The sequence below is a fragment of the Saimiri boliviensis genome, chromosome 7 (assembly GCF_048565385.1).
Source record: "Saimiri boliviensis isolate mSaiBol1 chromosome 7, mSaiBol1.pri, whole genome shotgun sequence".
Taxonomy (NCBI): domain Eukaryota; kingdom Metazoa; phylum Chordata; class Mammalia; order Primates; family Cebidae; genus Saimiri; species Saimiri boliviensis.
Window position 1 is genome coordinate 634923 of NC_133455.1, and position 20001 is coordinate 654923.

General features: G+C 53.0%; 2 protein-coding genes across 3 annotated transcripts in view; one reads left to right on the forward strand and one right to left on the reverse strand.

Moving 5' to 3' along the window:
• Window positions 1–404: 404 nt before the first annotated feature.
• PXMP2 (peroxisomal membrane protein 2) lies at window positions 405–15106 on the reverse strand. 2 transcript variants are annotated; one of them, XM_039471592.2, is made up of 5 exons: window positions 14799–15100; window positions 13283–13396; window positions 10884–11046; window positions 5161–5280; window positions 405–771 (listed from the first exon to the last, which is right to left on the reverse strand). In XM_039471592.2, the coding sequence occupies exons 1-5, from the start codon at window positions 14918–14920 to the stop codon at window positions 703–705; spliced, it is 588 nt and encodes a 195-aa protein (XP_039327526.1). In that variant the 5' UTR covers window positions 14921–15100; the 3' UTR covers window positions 405–702. The 2 variants fall into 2 exon arrangements, with proteins under 2 accessions (XP_039327526.1, XP_039327525.1); XM_039471591.2 differs by lacking the exon at window positions 405–771 and adding an exon at window positions 2508–5021 and having other exon boundaries at window positions 14799–15106.
• A 149-nt stretch (window positions 15107–15255) lies between these two features.
• POLE (DNA polymerase epsilon, catalytic subunit) overlaps window positions 15256–20001 on the forward strand; it is a 56043-nt gene continuing 51297 nt past the window's right edge. Inside the window, exons 1-6 of the mRNA XM_039471600.2 lie at window positions 15256–15335; window positions 17502–17643; window positions 18102–18182; window positions 18594–18638; window positions 18773–18865; window positions 19144–19298. Of these exons, the coding sequence (XP_039327534.2) occupies window positions 15274–15335; window positions 17502–17643; window positions 18102–18182; window positions 18594–18638; window positions 18773–18865; window positions 19144–19298 (578 nt within the window). The 5' untranslated portion in view covers window positions 15256–15273. The remainder of the gene's footprint in view (window positions 15336–17501; window positions 17644–18101; window positions 18183–18593; window positions 18639–18772; window positions 18866–19143; window positions 19299–20001) is intronic.

Below are 20001 nucleotides of genomic sequence, written 5' to 3' on the forward strand. Positions count from 1 at the left end.
GAGATGTGTTTTTTTTTTTTCTTGTAGAAATGAGGTCTCACTGTGTTGCCCAGGCTGGTCTCAAATTCCTGGCCTCAAGCAATCCTCCTGCTTTGACTTTCTAAAGTACTGGGATTATAAACATGAGCCACCATAACCAGCTACATGGTAAACTGCGTGTTTTATGTACTTTACCACATACAAAGAAAAAAAAATTTTTTTTTTTTTAAAGATGGGGTTTCACCATGATGGCCAGGCTGGTCTTGAACTCATGACCTCAGGTGATCCACCCACGTCGGCCTCCCAAAGTGCCAGGATTACAGGCGTGAGCCACCACGCCCAGCCTACAAAAAAAATTTTTTTATACATATGGCTATGCATTTTTTTCAAAGCAAACAGTAACTGTTCTGAGATTAAAGTCGCTATTAAAGAACCTATATAATTTTGCGTTTATTGTGACCCTAATTTGGTCCACAGTAACAACTGAAATTGCCTCTACTAAATTTTAAGTTTTTAGGGCAGCACCAGCTGACGTCAGCTACTGCCGTTTTAAACACAAGGTTCTGACAATAAGGGATTTCTATTTCTCCATCCATCATTTTAGGGCATCTTGAGTCACCTGACTTAGTGACGTCCTGACTGGGTTGGTTCTGCTCTCTCGCTGGGTGGGTGAGACCCCCTAGACCCACGTCCACAGTGCACCTGATGTTCTCCTGGTGGTCTTCACTTCCCCAGGGAGGCCAGGTAGGCATACCAGAACAGAGCCACCAGGTTGGCAAAGAGCACCCGGAACTGCCAAAGAGAAGAGTCAGACGCCACAGTCAGTGGCAGGCCGTGGCCACAGCTACCCAGCCTCAGTCGCCCAGAACACAGTTTTTTCATTCACCCATTTGTTGGTGGGTAGGGCCATCCACCATCCACTACTGCATTTACGAGGCTTGAGTTTGTGCCACACACAGTGCTGGGCCCCAGCGGAAAGGGTGGAGAAGAAAAATGGGTCTACGGGCTACAGTGACCGAGGAACACAGAGCCACGTCTCTCGCCTTTTTCCCGCTTCATTGCACACCTGAGCTCCTGGTTCAGCCTCCCTCGCTCCAGGACCAGCCCTCCTGCAGGCGGCTGCACCCTCCCCAGGGCACCCAGCTGATGAACAGGGGAGGGGCCCCTGACCTTCCCTCCACTCTAAGCAGTCACTGTCTCACTGCTCTGCTTCGGTGACTCAGTAGCTTCACCCTCCCCAGGAATCCTCTGGCCTGGTGCTGCGTCTCTCCCTGGCATGTGGTGCCATCAAAGTGGCACCCCTGTCTGTTCATCACTGTGTCCTAGAGCCTGGCAGCATGGCACAGTCACTGCTCAGTCAAGGCCACCACCACTTCCAAGCTCGCCTGCAGCCCCTCCCAGCTCGCCTGCAGCCCCTCCCTAGCCACAGCCGGCCGTGCTCTGCCTCCACGATGCTCAGAGGCCTGGCCTCCCTGCTCTGCCTCTTCCATCCCAGATCCTTCCATGTTCCCGGTCAGTCTGTCTGCTCACCTGTCCCTACGTCCTTCTCTATACTGCTGAGAACTGGTGGCCCATGGCTGTAGCCTCCTTAGCCTCCTGTTCCGCAGTCACTGTCCCTGGAAAACCTTTTATCCTTCCTGCCTTCTCACCTCCCCACGTGCTGACCACAGCTGGACAAGCCCCGCGCCCTCTGCCCAGAAGTCTTGTCTCTCCAGTCAGCGTGCTATTCCTCCACACGGCCAGACTTGCCCCTTCTGTAGCCCCTCAACATGCCCACCTGGCCTTCTCTGCCCTCAGCCCCTAGCAGAGAGGGGTGGAGGGGCCTCTCAAAATGCCCACTGGCCTCCTCTCCCCTCAGTCCCAGCCCCTGGGTTCCCCGAGGAGAGGCAGGTAGGGGCCTGAGGCAGGATGTGCCACTCCCCTCTCCACTCAGCTGTCACCTTCTCTCTCCTCTCTCATCACAGAGGGCGGGGCGTCTATCGCAGGCGCTGCTGTGTGTGCCGGGAGCTCCCCTCCACCTGCCTCCTGAGCGACCCTGCAGAGCTGCTTTCTGGACACACACCTGCCCATCCCACAGCAGCCTCATGTCTGTGCCCACCACAGCTGTGCGTCGAGTGTCAGAACCCCCTCTGCCACCCAGCCTTCTTCCATTGCTTCTCCCTACCTCCTCTCAAACTGTTAAAAATTTATCTATTTTTACTTTATTTTTGAGACAGAGTCTCACTCTGCCACCAGGCAGGAGTAAAGTGGTGCAATCTTGGCTCACTGCAACCTCCACCTCCCCGGTTCAAGCAATTCTCCTGCCCCAGCCTCTCGAGAGCTGGAATTATTGGTGACCATCACTACGTCCAGCTAATTTTTGTATTTTCAGTAGAGATGATGTTTCACCATTTTGGTCAGGCTGCTCTCGAACTCCTGACCTTGTGATCCGCCTGCCTCAGCTTCCCAAAGTGGTGGATTACAGGCATGAGCCACCGCACCCGGCCTAAAATTTATTTTCATAAAATAGAGATGGGAATGACCGGGTGCAGTGGCTCATGCCTGTAATCCCAGCACTTTGGGAGGCGGATCTCAAGGTCAGGAGTTCGAGACCAGCCTGACCAAAATGGCGAAACCCCATCTCTACTAAAAATACAAAAAATTAGCTGGGCGTGGTGATAGGCACCCATAAGCCCAGCTACTTGGGAGGCTGAGGCAGGAGAATTGCTTGCACTGGGGACGCGGAGGTTGCAGTGAGCCAAGATCACACCACTGCACTCCAGCACAGGCAACAGTGAGACTCCGTCTCAAACAAACAAAAAAAATAGCGATGGGGCCTCGTTATGTTGCCCAGGCTGGTCTCAAACTCCTGATTTCGGGTGATCCTTTTGCCTTGGCCTCTCAAAGTTCTGGGATTACTGGCATGAGTCACCACACCTGGCCCTCACAAACTTTGAGAGCATGTTCTAGACTTGTGATTTTTAAAATAATTCCGACCCACTCTTCAAAGCAATCTGGCTTCAGCCCCATGGAGCTAAGATTACTCTGGGAAGGGCCACTGTTCAAGCCAAAGGAAATTTTGATTTTATTTTAACTCCTAAGAGTGAGCAGCTGCTTGGTCCTATCAGTGTGCGCCCTGGTTGCCTGCTGCTTCCTGGTGTGTGTGTGTGTGTGTGTGGTGTGTGCAGTGTTTGGTGTGTGCAGTGTGTTTGGTGTGCGTGTGTGCAATGTACAGTGTTTGGTGTGTGTGTGTGCAGTGTGGTGTGTGTGCAACGTAGTGTGTTTTGTGTGGTGTGTGCAGTGTTTTGTGTGTGCGCGCAATGTACAGTGTGTTTGGTGTGTAGTATGTGCAGTGTGGTGTGTGTGTGCAGTGTTTGGTGTATCTGTGTGCACAATGTACAGTTTGGTGTGTCTGTGTATGTGCGACGTACAGTGTGTCTGGTATGTGTGTGGCATGTGCAGTGTTTGGTGTGTGCGGTGTGTCCGGTATGTGTAGTGTTCGTGCAGTGTGTGTGTGTGGTGTGCAGTGTGCACACACTGGGCCGCCTCCCTCCTGGGCAGGGCTCAGAGCCGGTGCTCATGCAGGAAGGCTCTCAGTAGCTGAGCTGCTGCCCCTGCAGGCCTGTCCAGGTCCTCCCTAGTGGCAGCTTGGGCTGGCACGGCACCCACCTTTCCCAGAAGGGCAACCTGCCCTGTGCCTGGACTGTTCACACCAACCACATAGGCTCCACACAGCTGCTCTCCTTCTGGGGGTCTGAAGCTTTGGTACAGCAGGCAGAGATGCTCACCCACCAGCGCCAGTAAAACCCTGATGGGTTGCATGCCTTGTAGGGGAGGGAAGCATGTGGCCCCTGCAGGCTCTGTGAGGCCTCCTCCTGTGGCACCTGGCGGCGTCCTGCCATGCTGCAGGGGGTGCTGAACCCCATCCACTCAGCATGGGAGTGGTCCTGGGGACCCCAGTTGTGCATAAAGACAGCTGATCCCAGTGGCAGAGCCTGGGGCTCTGGCCTTCGCTCCACCAGCCCAGAGCCAAGCCCCATTCCGACACCTTTGACTCAGCCCCCACAGCAGCTCCTTCATGCACAGGAGAGCAGAAGGGCTCAGTTTCCCCTGAAGGCCTTCACTCCGCACCTGGACAGGCTCATCCCTCACCCGGGTGTGGCTGCCACGGCTGCTGTGGGCAGCCCTTTCAGGTCAGTGGTAGGACCCATGACTACACAGCGCCTGCCTTCAGCCTCAGCTATAATTCATGAGCCCAAGGACCAGGAATGTTTTGCTTCTTTTTAACATCTTACTTTTTTGAGACAGGTTCTTACTCTGTTGCCCAGGCTGGAGGGCAGTGGTGCAATCTCAGCTCACTGCAACCTCCACCTCCTGCGTTCAAGTGATTCTTGTGCCTCAGCCACCTGAGTAGCTGCGACTACAGGTGTACACACCCCCCAGCTAATTTTTGTATTTTTTTTTCTGAGACAGTCTTGCTCTGTTGCCCAGGCTGGAGTGCAGTGGCTCAATCTCGGCTCACTACAACCTCCACCTCCCGGGTTCAAGTGATTCTCCTGCCTCGGTCCCCCAAGTAGCTGGAATGACAGGCCCCCACCACCGCACCCAGCTAACTCTCTGTATTTTTAGTAGAGATGGGTTTCCCTGTGTTAGCCAGGATGGGCTCGATCTCTTGACCTCGCGATCTGCCCGCCTTGGCCTCTGATAGTGTTGGGATTACAGGTGTGAACCACTACACGTGGTCCTTTTATTCTGCCCCTAAGTAAAGCTAGAGTTATTTGGGCCAAGTTTGAGGACTGCAACCCAGGAGCATAGATTCACGTTGCCTGACTGTGCACTCCTGGGACTGGGAACGTTTCAAAGGCTAGAAAACCCAAGGGCAGCCGTGGCATGGAGGCCTTTAATGAGGATTTGCTGAATGAACGGAGGAGGCCAAGACGACCACTTGGGACACCCTTGTGTGTTGCTTCCTGAATCCAGAACTATCAACGTTTCAGGGTCATGGGCAAAGCCCAGGGCATTTGAGGAGTACGGACACAGGTGAAACCAAGTCTGGAGGAAAACTACAGAAGAAAAGAAAGAAAGAGAGAAAGAGAAAGGGAGGGAGGGAGAGAAAGAAAAAGGAAAGAGGGAAGGGGAAGGGAGGGAGGGAGGGCTGACAGAAAGTAGTGTTTGGTGGGGGCTGAGCCCTGTGGCCCTCACCTGCAGAGGGACGTAGTTGACGTTGATGAACTGTACTGGCGTCCACACCCTCCAGTTCATGTTCAGGGCTGGCCAGAAGCCCCCCCTCATCCTGGTGGTGAAGGCTGAGGCGTCTTTCCCCTGCAAAGGAGGAAAGCTAGGTGGTGAACAATCTCACTGCCCGTCGGAACTGAATTCCAGGCACGGAAACCCTAATGCGACGGTATTTAAACTGCGATTTGACTTTGTTCTGTTCACATGCAGACAGCACACGGGTGTACTCAGCGTTGCAGCTCTCAGGAGCCAACAGCGAGATGGAAAATAACCCGTGAGACGCCAGGCAGCAGCCTGCTCACGCTGGCAGTGACGAACCAGCCCATTATTCCCTGAGGATGACCAGAGGGGGTGATTCCCAAGACTGGCCCTGGGCACCAGAACCGCTACTCAGAGCTACGCTGTCAGTTCTTCCCAAATAACTGCCAAAGTTGATGTCTTTCTGATCAAAACTTGTTAGGAGTTATAAAAAAAAAAAAAAAAAAAGGGACCCCAGTAAGTTGATTCTAAATGTGAGCTGGTGCATTAAAGACCTGAACCCAAGACCCGAAACCATAAAGATCCTAGGAGCAACTCAACTCCTCTAGACGTCAGCCAAGGAAAAGAATTTGTGACCAAGTCCTCAAAAGCAAATGCAGCGAAACCAAAAATAGACAAATGGGACTCATTAAACAAAGAAGCTTCTGCACAGCAAAAGAAACAATCAGCAATCTACAGCATGGGAAAAAACACATGCAAATTACGCATCCTACAAAGGGCTGTTATCCAGAATCGACAGGGAACTCAAAACAACTCAGCAAGAAAGAAATGAATAAACCACATTTAAAAAGTGAGCAAACAACATGAACATTTTTTTTTTTTGAGACAGTCTTTTCCCGTCACCCAGGCTGGAGTGCTGTGGCACAATCTCTGCTCACTGCAACCACTGCCTCCCAGGTTCAAGTGATTCTCCTGCCTCAGCCTCCCGGGTAGCTGGGACTACAGGGGTGTGCCACCACGCCCAGCTAATTTTTTGTATCTTTAGAAGAGACAGGGTTTCATCATGTTGGCTAGGCTGGTCTTGAACTCCTGACCTCATGATCTGCTTGTCTTGGCCTCTGAAAGTGCTGGATTGCAGGTGTGGGCCACTGCGCCCGGCCCGAACATTTTTCAAAAGAAGAAAAATGAGTGGCCAAGAAACATATGAAAAATGTTCAACATCACTATCATCAGAGATGCAGATTAAAACCTCAGAATATACCACTTCACACTAGTCAGAATGGCCATTATTAAAAAGTCAAGTGGCTGGGCGCAGCGGCTCACACCTGTAATCTCAGCACTTTGGCAGGCCGAGGAGGGTGGATCATGAGGTCAGCAGTTCAAGACCAGCCTGGCCAACATGTTGAAACCCCATCTCTACTAAAAAATACAAAAATCAGCTAGGCGTGGTAGCGCGTATCTGTAGTCTCAGCTACCTGGGAAGCTGAGGCAGGAGAATCGTTGAACCTGGCGGGTAGAGGTTGCAGTAAGCTGAGATCATGCTGCTGCACTCCAGCCTGGGTGAAAGAGTAAGACTCTGTCTCAAAGAAAAAAAGAAGCCGGGCGCGGTGGCTCAAGCCTGTAATCCCAGCACTTTGGGAGGCTGAGGCGGGTGGATCGTGAGGTCGAGAGATCGAGACCATCCTGGTCAACATGGTGAAACCCCGTCTCTACTAAAAATACAAAAAATTAGCTGGGCATGGTGGCGCGTGCCTGTAATCCCAGCTACTCAGGAGGCTGAGGCAGGAGAATTGCCTGAACCCAGGAGGCGGAGGTTGCGGTGAGCCGAGATCGCGCCATTGCACTCCAGTCTGGGTAACAAGAGCGAAACTCTGCCTAAAAAAAAAAAAAAAAGAAAAAAAGAAACAAAACCAAACCAAAACAAAAAAACCCATAGATTGAACCGGAGGCCATTATCCCAAGTGAAACAGCTCACAAACGGAAAGTCAAATACTGCACGTTCTCACTTTGTTTTTTTCCAGACAGGGTCTCGCCATCTCAGTTACCCAGGCTGGAATGCAGTGGCATGATCTCAGCTCACTCAGCCTCAGCCTCCTGGGATCAGGCCTCAGTCTTGGCTTCCTGAGAAGCTGGGACTATAGGCATGTACCACTGCGACCCTTTGATTTTTAATTTATTTGTAGGGATGGGGTCTCACCATGTTGCCCAGGCTGGTCTCAACATCTCAACATCCTGGGATCAAGTGACCTTGCCTCAGCTGACGTTCTCACTGTCACGTGGGGGTTAAACAGAGGATACACATGGACCAACGAGGAAAATAACAGACACCAGAGACTCCACAAGGTGGTGGTGGGGGAAGGACGGTTGAAATCCCCATTGGGTACTACTTAGGTGATGGGAACAAAAAGCTCAGACTTCACCACAACGCGATCACGTGGGAAATCTGCACTCACGGTCAGGCGTGGTGGCTCACATCTGTGATTCTAGCATTCTGCTGAGGCGGTGGATCACTAGGTCAGGAGTTCAAGACCCGCCTGGCCAACATGGTGAAACCCCGTCTCTACTAAAGATACAAAAAATTAGCCAGGTGTGGTTGCATGCCCCTGTAATCCCAGCTACTCAGAAGACTGAGGCACGAGAATCACTTGAGCCCGGGAGGTGGAAACTGCAGTGAGCTGAGATTGCGCCACTGCACTCCAGCCTGATGTCAGAATGAGATTCTGGCTCAAGAAAAAAAAAAAAGAAAAAAAGAAATCTGCACTCATACTCTCTAAATATATACAAACTAAAAAAATTTTAAAGGCCGGGTGCGGTGGCTCAAGCCTGTAATCCCAGCACTCTGGGAGGCCAAGGCGGGTGGATCACGAGGTCAAAAGATCGAGACCATCCTGGTCAACATGGTGAAACTCTGTCTCTACTAAATATACAAAAAAATTAGCTGAGCGTGGTGGTGTGTGCCTGTAATCCCAGCTACTCAGGAGGCTGAGGCAGGAGAATTGCCTGAACCCAAGAGGTGGAGGTTGCGGTGAGCGGAGATCGCGCCATTGCACTCCAGCCTGGGTAACAAGAGTGAAGCTCTGTCTCAAAAGAAAAAAAAAATTTTTTTAAAGAAATGCTTAGCCGGGCGCGGTGGCTCAAGCCTGTAATCCCAGCACTTTGGGAGGCCGAGGCGGGTGGATCACGAGGTCGAGAGATCGAGACCATCCTGGTCAACAAGGTGAAACCCCGTCTCTACTAAAAATACAAAAAATTAGCTGGGCATGGTGGTGCGTGCCTGTAATCCCAGCTACTCAGGAGGCTGAGACAGGAGAATTGCTTGAACCCAGGAGGCGGAGGTTGCGGTGAGCCGAGATCGCGCCATTGCACTCCAGCCTGGGTAACAAGAGCGAAACTCCGTCTCAAAAAAAAAAAAAAAAAAAAAGAAATGCTTAACTTTTTTCTTGTTTAAAGTAACGGGAGAGCTGGGTGTGGCAGCTCACGCCTGTAATCCTCACGCCTGTAATGCCAAAGTAGGCATGTTACTGGAGGCCAGGAGTTCAAGACCAGTCTGGCCAACACAGAGGAACCCCATCTCTATTAACAATAAAAACAATTAGCTGGGTGTGGTGGCAGGTGTCTATAGTCCCAGCTACTCAGGAGGCTGAGGCACAAAAATCACTTGAGGGCCAGGCATGGTCGCTCATGCCTGTAACCCCAACACTTTGGGAGGCTGAGGCGGGCGGATCACCTGAGGCTGGGAGTTTGAGACCAGCCTGATCAACATGGAGCAGGTGTCCCCAAACTATGGCCCACAGGCCACATGTGGCCCCGAGGCCATTTATCCGGCCCCCTGCCGCACTTCAGGAGGGGGCACCTCTTTCATTGGTGGTCAGTGAGAGGAGCACAGTATGTGGCGGCCCTCCAACGGTCTGAGGGACAGTGAACTGGCCCCCTGTGTAAAAAGTTTGGGGATGCCTGACATGGAGAAACCTCATCTCTACTAAAAAGACAAAATTAGCCGGGTGTGATGGTGTATGCCTGTTATCTCCTGAGGCAGGAGAACTGACTGAACTCAGGAGGCAGAGGTGTGGTGAGCCGAGATGGCACCATTGCACTCTAGCCTGGCCAACAAGAGCGAAACTCCATCTCAAAAAAAAAAAAAAAAAAAAAAAAAATCACTTGAGCCCAAGAGGCAGACGGTTGCAGTGAGCTGAGATTGTGCCACTGCACTCCATCTCAAAAAAAAAAAAAAAAAAAAACAAACAAAAAACCAGCAAAAGAAGAAAGAGTGCAGAAAATGTCCTGTATAGATAGAAACAAGAATATTTCAAAATACTGGGGATTGTCCCATAAATGGTAATGAGAAAATCTGTATGCAAGTGGAAAAATCAAGGCAGAAGTCTATCTCCTATTGTAAACACAAATAAAACCATAAGGATACTGGAGAAAACTATAGGAGAATATTTCTATATCTTCCTGTAAGGAAAGGCATGCCATATTTGAATATATGAACCTTGAGAACTTCTGTACGGAGGAGTGATCAGTTAAAACAAATTACTTTCAGGACAGAAGGTGACACGTTTCAGACACACAGCACAACCCAGCTGGTGCTCCTAGAGACAGTGAGGATTTGAAGGCGCCCATGCATGGGGAAGGCAGGACAGTCAGAACAGACATGCCTGCTGAGTACAGGCGAACACGCCTCCCGCGTGGTGGATTCTGACCGGGACTATGCCAGTAGGTTAACCTCCAGGCCCAGAACTCGCACAGGCTTCTGTGTTATCCTTACGGGTCTACAACTTCTCGTGCCACACATCTCCTTGACAGTTTAGTGAAGCCTGTGGCCCCCCCTTCTCAAAATCATGTCTTATAAGACATAAAATAAAATACATAGGACTACAAAGGAACCAGTAATACTGACATACAGTTATCAAAGTATTCAGAAAAAATTTTGACAGACTAATGTGTTTATTTCCATTTTTTAATTTTGTTTTTTGAACCAGGATCTTGCTCTGTTGCCCAGGCTGGAGTGCAGTGGTGCGATCTCAGCTCACTGTGTAGCCTCTACCTCCTGGGCTCAAGACCCTCTCACCTCAATTCCTGAATAGCCAGGGCTACAGGTGCGCACCATCACACTGGCTCATTTTTTATTTCTGGAGAGGTGGGTTTTCGCCATGTTGCCCAGGCTGGTCTCGAACTCCTGGCCTCAAGCTATCCATCGGCCTTGGCCTCCCAAAGTGCTGGGATTACAGGTGTGAGCCACCGCGCCCAGCCCGTTTCTTTCTTTACGTGGTGACAAGACCTCTAATGGCAGGTCCAAGTAGTAAAGAGCATAAGTGACGTTTTGGGGTATCTGTAACAACTGACATGTGATTTAGCTGGGTGTGGTGGCACACACGTGTAGTCCCAGCTACTTGGGAGGCTGAGGCAATAGGATCACTTGAACCCAGGAGTTTGAGTCTGCAATGAGTTATGATTGTGCCATGACACTGCAGCCTGGGTGACGGACTGATGCCTTGTCTTTAAATAAAGAAAGAAAGAGACTCTGCTGGGTACAAACAGGTCCTGCCAATACTAGACGTTCACTTCCTATATTCATAAAGGAAAACACAAAACTTCCATGTGAGTGTAGTGAAGAGTCTGCAGAGCCTCTGAATTCTGCCCAGGAACGTCAGGTGAAGAATCCCTGTGCTAAAGGAAGAGATGCAGGAAGTGCCGCGGCAGACACCCACCTCCAGAAAGTTCATGATGAGGAAGAACAACGTGAGGAAGGCCGGTGCGAAGACGAGGCGGTCCAGGAGGAGCCTCTTGAGCCCCGCCAGGGGGACCTCGGGAGGGATCCAGTGTTCCATGAAGAGGTAGAAGAAGTGACTCAGTGGCCCTGTGAAGAAGAACCTGAGGCCCCACAGGGTGTGAACCAGAGGCTCCACGGGGTGTGAACCTGAGCCCCACGGGGTGTGAACCAGGGGCCCCACGGGGTGTGAACCAGGGGCCCCACGGGGTGTGAACCAGGGGCCCACGGGGTGTGAACCTGAGCCCCACGGGGTGTGAACCAGGGGCCCCACGGGGTGTGAACCTGAGCCCCACGGGATGTGAACCAGGGGCCCCACGGGGTGTGAACCAGGGGCCTCATGGGGTGTGAACCTGAGTGCACAGGGTGTGAACCAGGGGATCCACAGGGTGTGAACCAGGAGCCCCACGGGGTGTGAACCAAGCTGTGGTTCTCTGGATGTGCCCTTCTCTGGTCCAGCTTCACCCACAAATCCCAGGTCCTACATCCTGCCTCCCTGACGTCCCTCAGTCCTGGCCACACAGGTCTGTATAGACAAGTCAGCTTCAGGGGCACTCTGCTGCCCTAACGGCCCAGAGCTGCTCCCAACATGGGCCCTCTGCTCCCATCGCTTTCCCGCCTTGCCTGGTGGCTCACCCCTCCTCACGCTGTCAGCTTCCAGGTCATCCCAGTACGTGTGCACACCTGTGCTAGAAGTCTTTACTCCAGGCCCTGACTCACCTTCTGCCCAGCACTGTCCTAATCTCATCTGTTAGGTCAGTCTGTGCCTCTCTTCACCCCGAGAAGTCCACTGCAATGCCCAGAACAGGGCCTGGCTTTCAGAAGGTCCTCCAAAATGAACCATCAGACATGTCCCTGTTTGTAGAGCTTGTCGTCAAACTCTCTAGACTAACTGGCAAGGGTAGGAGCTGGGGCTACACTTCGGCTTGCCTGCATTGCTCCTGGTGATTCCCATGTGCTTGGGAGAGAATGGAACCCAGCTGCTACATCTGCTGGGACTGTAGTTCCAAAAAATTCAGCAACAAAGACGGATCTTTCAACTTGTGACATCGACAGTCTTTAAACAAGTGGTTCTGTGTGTTTCTCCCACCTAGTCACAGGGTGCTGTGTGGATTCTCAGTGGGGAAAGGAAAACTGTGCTTAGATGAGGCCTGCTAGGTAGTCTTGTTACCTGCCCCTCTTGGGGGGATTACTGCTCTAAACACATTAAGAAAAATCCATGATGATTCAAGTTATCAAGCTTGCAAGCATAAAAATGATCCTTATGAAGTCTGAATAAAAAAAAAAAATCAGGCCAGGTGTGGTGGCTCACATCTGTAATCCTAGCATTTTAGGAGGCCAAGGCAAGTGGATCACGAGGTCTGGAGTTCAAGACCAGCCTGGCCAACATGGTGAAAACCCGAATCTACTAAAAATACAACAATTAGCCACATGTGGTGGTGTGTGCCTATAGTCCCAGCTACTAGGGAGGCTGAGGCTGAGAAGGCAGAGGTTGCAGTGAGCCGAGATCACACCACTGCACTCCAACCTGGGCAACAGAGATTCTGTCTCAAGAAAAAAAAAAAATCACTCTAGTTGCAAAATACTTCAAATCATCCATCTATGACACTATTGTTGGCCAAGATCTCAGGGTGGATTAAGGTAAATCTCTTGAATCACTGCTTTTGCAATTCAGAAACTGGACATTTTTCAGGATATCTGAGCATTTCTTTTCCGGATATTTATACTATGAAAATAACAGAAACTAACTGGTCATATTGAGTCAGTTTTTCCTCTTCCATGAGCCCAGTCTAAGATGCTTCCAGGGTTTTTGAATCCTGAAGTCTGACTTTAGGTTTGGATGACTTACCCTCAGGTCTGCCTCTCAGCCCAATTAAGACAACCACCCCCATCCATGGAATTAAAAAGAAACATGATAAAACCACATATGGGAGGCTGAGGCAGGTGGATCACTTGAGGTCAGGAGTTCGAGACCAGTCTGGCCAACATGGTATAACCCCATTTCTACTAAAAATACAAAAATTAGCTGGGTCTGGTGGCACATGCCCGTAATCCCAGCTATTCAAGAGGCTGAGGCAGGAGAATCACTTGAACCTGAGAGGCAGAGGTTGCCGTGAGCCTGAGTGATACAGTGAGACTCTGTCTCCAGAACAAGAAGAAAACCACATGTGTATATATACAAAATATAAGAACCATTTTAATTTTTCCCCATGATAATTACTGCAGTGTTTAAAACAAAGTTGTATTCCCAAATCAGAGTAGTCCAACCACTTGGTCTGGGTGCCCAGCTTAGCTGCACTCAGTGGCTACAGGACACACCGACCCTTGTGCAGCACTCACCCATAAACAGCATATCTCAGAGGCCCACTGACATCTAGACTTCGAGAGTTTTCTTTTTTCCGCTTCTTCTCAATCATCTGGGCCAGAAAGTTCCCAAGTGCGGACAAAATGCCACTGTGAAAAGAGAGGTCATCAGAAAACAGGAGTGACCAGCAGGAAGGTGTCCCTTTCCCACAGGTGAATGAGCAGGGCCGCTCTGAGGCCATGCAGCAGATGGGTAGGCAGGAATCCTTGTTAACGCGGCTGCCAAGTATAGTCTTGTATCAAAAGATGGAGACGGTGGACTTACACACACACACGGAAGGACGAGCGGTTGGTGGAGTACATCAGCGTCAACACCCTGGCTGTTAGGCTGTACTACAACTTTGCAGTCTGGGAGTACAGAAGCTGTGTGGTTATGAAAGGGCAACAGGACAGCTCTATCGTGACACTGTTCTGTATTATGACTCTGGTAGTCAACACATGAACCTACAGATGTGATAAAACTGCACCGAACAGATACAACTCCGAGAAGAACGGAGAAATCTGCATTCGATCTGTGGACAATGTCCGCGCCAACGCCCTGGCTGTGATACTGCACTAGTTTCACAAAACGTGACTCATGGGGGAGCCTGGGAAGGTGTACAAGGGATCTCTCCAAACTAGTCTTGTAACTGCTTGTGAATCTACAATTACCACAATAAAAATGTCCACAAAAAGGTGGAACAGGACCAGTGGCTCCCTCCAGGGCTTGGTTTGTATTTGCCTTCTGAGAAGCTCTCTGGACGTTAAAATCCAAAATTCCTGGCACAGACCTAGACACGTGGACCCCCGGCGATTCCCTTGTCACCTCCTGCCCCTTGCTCAGGTTCACGTCTTCCTCCGTCGGGACCACTCGGGTCTTTCCCCGCCTTCCCTTCAAAACCGAACAGAACCTTTGCCCAGCTGCTCCCTGTGCCAGGAGAGGCTCTGCTCGGCTTCTTCACACAGCCTGTTCACCGTCACCTCTCAAAACACGCCTTCCCCGGCCGCGCCCCGCACACCCGCGCCCCCGGCCGTGTCATCCCTGGGCACGCGGGGCCCCTGCCGGGTCCTCGGGTCAACTGAGCGCCGAGCCCGGGGTCCCGGCGGGCCCTTCCGCGAGGCGCCTCTCAGTCGCTGACTGGGGACCCGGACGATGCCGCGGGAAGTCGAGTCGGGTCGGAGGGCGCCCGCTGCGGCGGGTTCAGACCCCGGCGCGCCCCCGCCCCCGCCCCGGCCCCGCGTCCCCGTCCCGGCCCCCGGCCCCGCGCCCCCGGCCCGGCCCCGCGCCCCCGGCCCCGCCCCGCGCCCCCGGCCCCGCCCCCGCGGCCCCGCGCCCCCGGCCCGCCCCGCGCCCCCGCCCCGGCCCCCCGCCCCCGACCCCCGTCCCGGCCCCGCGCCCCTGCCCCGGTCCCGGCCCCGCGCCTCCGCCCCCGTCCCGGTCCCAGCCCCGCGCCGCTGCAGCCACCTGCGCCCGGGAAGCGTCGGATTCCCGCGCAGGCCGCGCCCCGCTCACCTGGTGGCCGCCTTGGTGAGCACCGGGTAGAGGCGCAGGAGGAGCAGGTACCGGGCGAGCGCCCGCCGCGGGAGCGCCCCAAACCCGGCCTGGGCCCGCAGCCTGGACGCCGCCGGCGCCATCGCCTCCCCAGCCCCGCGCCGCCGGGGGCGCCGACTCCACCTCGGGCCGGCCGGGCGCGGAGCCCGAGGCGCGGGGCGCGGGGCGGGGACGGCCTGACATTTCCGGCCCCACCACGGCCCGCAGCGCCGCCCGGTCCCGACCCCACGGTGCGCCCCGCACGCATCCGCACACTTTTCCCCGGTCCCTGCCGGCCACCGCCCCCGCCGGGCGCCGGCTCCTATTGGCGCGCTGCAGGGGGCGGGCGAGGGGCGGGACGCGCCTCTTGATTGACGGCGGAGCCTTCGGCTCTCGCGAGACTGGTGGGAGCGCGCCAAATTTCTCCCGCGAAGCGCTGGGTGTCGCCGGCGGCTCCATGGCTCTCAGGGCCGGCGGGCGGCGGCGCGCGGACCCGGGCGCGGACGGGGAGGCCGGCAGGTGAGGGGCGCCCTCCTGAGGCCCCCGGGCCGGCCCTTCCGAGGGTGCGGCGGAGCCGGGCGCGGGCGGCGCTGCCGAGGCGAGAGGGAGGCCGGGGTCCCGCAGCCGCCCCCACTCGCCGCGCCTGGCCGGGCTGGGGCTGCGCGCCGGGGCCGCGGGCGGAGGGACCCGGGGCGGGCGGAGGCTCCGCGGGGGAACGGGGCGGGCCGCGCGGTCTTCCCGTGCTCGGCTCTCCGGGCCTCGCCGGGCGCGCAGCTGCGTTTGGGACCCGCCGCGCGGCGGGGGCGGTGCGGGCTGTGGGGGGTCCGGGCCCTGCGGCCGGATGCGCGGTTGGGGGCGGGCCGGGGACCCCGCCGGAGGCGCAGCGCTCGGGGCGGGCGCGGCGGGCGGATGCCTTGAGCCTGGGATCCGGTTCCAGCGAGACCCTTTCCCTCCGGTTTACGATTGTGCTTTTTTGGAGATGGAGTCCCGCGCTGCCGGCCAGGCTGGAGTGCGGAGCCGCCGCTCCCGGGTTCAAGCGATTCTCGGCCTCACTCGGCCTCCCGCGTAGCTGGGATGACAGGCGCGCGCCGTCACGCCGGCTAAATTCTGGAGTTTCAGTGGAAACGGGGTTTCACCACGTTGGCCAGGCTGGTCTCGAACTCCTGACCTCAGGTGGTCCGCCTCGGCTTCCCGAAGTGCTGGGATTACGGGTGTCAGCCACCACGCCCGGCCCTTCTCTTCTAAAAAGAAGAAAAATTAGCGAGGCTGGTGGCCTACGCTCGAAGTCCTAGTTATTAATTCTTGGGAGGCTGAGGCCGGAGGTTCACCTGAGCCCCGCAGGCCGAGGCCGCTGTGAGCCGGGATCGCACCACAGCCCTCCGGCCTGAGCGAGGGAGCCACACGCCGTCTAAAAAAAAATAGGGAAAGGGTTAGAGGCGGCTGCTCGGTGGCCCGGCCTTCTGCCGTCAGCAGAAAACGTGTAAGAATGCGAAGGTTTTTGTGGACACTTGGCTGAACAAATTCCTCGTGGAGGAGAAGCCACGTGGTGAGGGTCCCTCACCGCTGTTGTGCTAATCGCTGTCTGTCCTCAGCCCCGTCGGGTCCTCAGGCAAGGCCCGGAGAGGTAGGTGCCCTTGGTATCTGCAGCGTGCGCTGGAAGTGGAGCTCGGGACGCGCACGGACTGCCCCGGTTCAGGATGCAGGACCCGCCCCCACCTCCACTCCGCCGCCCTGCCTCCAGGCTGGGGAGAAGTGCGAGGGCTGGCTTTTCACTTGCATGCTTTTCGTGGGTTAACTCATCAGTCTTTAAAACAGCCCCAGGAGGTGAGTGTGCCCCAGGAGGCAGTGGGTAGTAGATGTGCCTTTCTTCTGTGAAATGGGGGCACCAGGGGCCTCCCAAATAGGGGTTGTCGTGAAAACTGAATTAGAGTGTACGTGGAGTACTAAGACAATGGATGTAGTAACCAGTAAACCGCTGTCTGTATGTCTGGTATCCCCATTTTTCCGATGTTTTACTGTTGCTGGTTTAAAAGTCAGGTACACAGGTCAGACAAAACAGTTTTGGGAGGAAATATGGTCCCACTGAGGAGTTTTCTAGCCCACTGAATCCAACGTACATTAATAATCTATGAATATGTATAATCATGATCACTGTTTATGTTAGTATTCTGGCTATAAAGTTGAATGGGTTTTGAAGGGCCTGCCCTAATCGTATTTTTTCCATGAGTCCTTTCTTTTTAACACACCTTTTTGCCAAACTCGGGGTTTTTCAGGAATACGTATCTGAAACACACTAGGTGGGTTCAGTGTTGCAGAAGTACGTGGGATTGGCCAGGCATGGCAGCTTACCCCTGTAATCCTAGCACTTTGGGATTCCAATGTGGGCGGATCACCTGAGGTCAGGAGTTCAAGACCAGCCTGGCCAACATGGCAAAACCCCATCTCCACTAAAAAATACAAAAATTAGTCAGGTATGGTGGCGGGCACCTGTAATCCCAGCTACGTGGGAGGCCGAGGCAGGAGAAGCACTTGAACCCGGGAGGCGGAGGCTGCAGCGAGCCAAGACCGTGCCCCTGCACTCCAGCCTGGGTGACAGAGCGAGACTGTCTCCAAAAAAAAAAAAAAGAGAGAGAGAAGTAGGTGGCATTTCAAACTGTAACCACTGGGTTGCTTTCCTTCACTCAGGGATGATGGCTCCGCTCCCTCGGTCTCCGCACTCAAGCGCCTGGAACGGAGTCAGTGGACGGATAAGATGGATTTGCGGTTTGGTTTTGAGCGGCTGAAGGAGCCTGGTGAGAAGACAGGCTGGCTCATTAACATGCATCCTGTAAGCACTGGCACTTTCCCTTGGTCCTTCTCCCTCCCAGGAGTGGGACTGTATCCCTTCTTGTCATAGCATGGTCCTTGTCTGGACGGGACGCGTGGGGGGACTTGTCTGGTGAGTTGGTAGGGAGATGTGATGGCTCCCAGCTCTCCTCCTTTCCTCTTTAACGTCATGGAGGGCCACAAAGAAGTCTGTGAGAAGCCAGAGGTGATGGCCCTCACTTTTAGCCATCATAATAAAGCTTTGAAGGATTATGAGGGGACAAGTCCAAGAAATCCCCATTTGGAGGCTCTTACAATGTGGTTCTTGTGAATAAGGCGGTAGTGTTAATGTAGGGGTGGAATAAAGACCTAGATGAGGGATTTGTTTCTGAAGGCTGGTTTCCCAAAAGGCGGGAGGAAAAGGGTCCTTACACTGTGTAGAGGATGATCGTGTGCCCATGTTGACCAATTCTCTCGTAGACCGAGATTTTAGATGAAGATAAACGCTTAGTCAGTGCAGTGGATTACTACTTCATTCAAGATGATGGAAGCAGATTTAAGGTAAGCCCAAAAATCTAAAACCCACTTGCAGCGAGCAGCTGAATCCAAAATGAAGGGTGTTCATTTAGCTCTGTGACTGTCAGGGAGGTGGTGGGAGGCTTCTAGTGCACAGCCGCCCATAGCCCACCAAAACTCGGGCCCCCGGAGGCCCCGTCAGTCATCATTTCAGATGTCCTGAGAGAGGTCAGTTTAGGAAGAGTCTGAACGGTGGGCAGTGTTGTGTCTTAGGTTCTTACCCCGTGGTACGTGCACGTCCTAACTTCCGTTACGCTACAAGAGCTACCAAGGTCAAGGCTACCCTGGCTCTAGACTGTTCATGGACTCCAGGAGCAAGCAGTCTGTTTTCATTTTGCTCTCCTTTTTTTTTTTTCCCCCTCTCGTCATTCCTGGATGGGTTGCTGACTCTTACAGGTGGCCTTGCCCTATAAACCGTATTTCTACATTGCAACCAGAAAGGTAAGTGTGTTTTATAGATTCAGGTCAGATGACCTGTGTGTGTCATTCTGTGGTCGGCTTTGCAACTGGGAAATAGTCAAGGAAGGAAATGTGTTTTACCAGTATAAAGCGTTTTTATTCTAATCCTGATTTAGGGTTGTGAGCGAGAAGTTTCATCTTTTCTTTCCAAGAAGTTTCAGGGCAAAATTGCAAAAGTGGAGACTGTCCCGAAAGAGGATCTGGATTTGGTGAGTATCACCCAGACTTTCCAGGGGTAAATGAGGCCAGGTTCCACATTGTCCATGACAGGTGAGATTGGAAGAGGTAGAGATTCAGGTCATCTATTGGGTGATGGGGCAGTATGGGGACCGTCTAGAAAACTCCTTTCAAAGAGCTCTAGTGGTATTAATTTGTGCCAACATGCAAAGTTGGACAAAGTGCCTGGGAGTCGTCAACTCTTTGGCTTGTGTGTTTATCTTTGTGTGTTTACCCTGTAAACACTGAGCACAATCTCTTTGCATTATAGCCAAATCACTTGGTGGGTTTGAAGCGAAATTACATCAGACTGTCCTTCCACACTGTGGAGGATCTTGTCAAAGTGAGGAAGGAGATCTTCCCTGCAGTGAAGAAGAACAGGGAGCAGGATCATGCCAGCGACACGTACACAGCTATGCTTTCCAGGTAAACTTTGTTCATGTGAGCAGAGTATCAGCTGGTTGAGAATGACAAGATGGGTAGGAGACAGGAACACTGAGCAATAAAGTTACCTTAACGGCTGGCTCTGTTTGATAGGGAAAACTTGAGCAGTTAGGTAGAGATTTCTGTATGTTCTGTGGTAAATAAACAGTGGCTTCACAGGTTATGTTTTATGTGTTAGCTCTCTTTTCCCATGTAGGGGGGGTTTATGGCTCTAAAATTGAGTGATTGTAACAGTGAAGTCATTTTACAGGGAAATGAGCCTTCATCCCACTGCCCTGACACAGTCCATCTATGAATTTCATTAAGTGCAGGGATTTACACAGCACCGCTTCTCCAGAGAACCTTGGGTATTGTCTACAGAAATTTAAGTTTAGAACACCAAACGTTGTTCGTCAGGTGTTCGAGCATCAACAGTAATAGGATGCAGAGTAACAGATCAGCAGAGAAAATCTTGAGTAATTAAGTTTGGATGACTTCAGAAGAACCTGCCTTATCCTCTGACAAGAGAAGATCAATTTGGGATGCTGAACAGCTCTGCAGTCCCTACCCTGATTCCACTTTCCCTGGCACTGCCATAAGTTACTTTTTGAAATATTGGAAGGTGTAATCAGAGACTTGAGTCTGCAGAGTCCTGAGCCATATCTGAGACACATCTGTCTTTCCCCCTGATTAGATCATTCAGTAT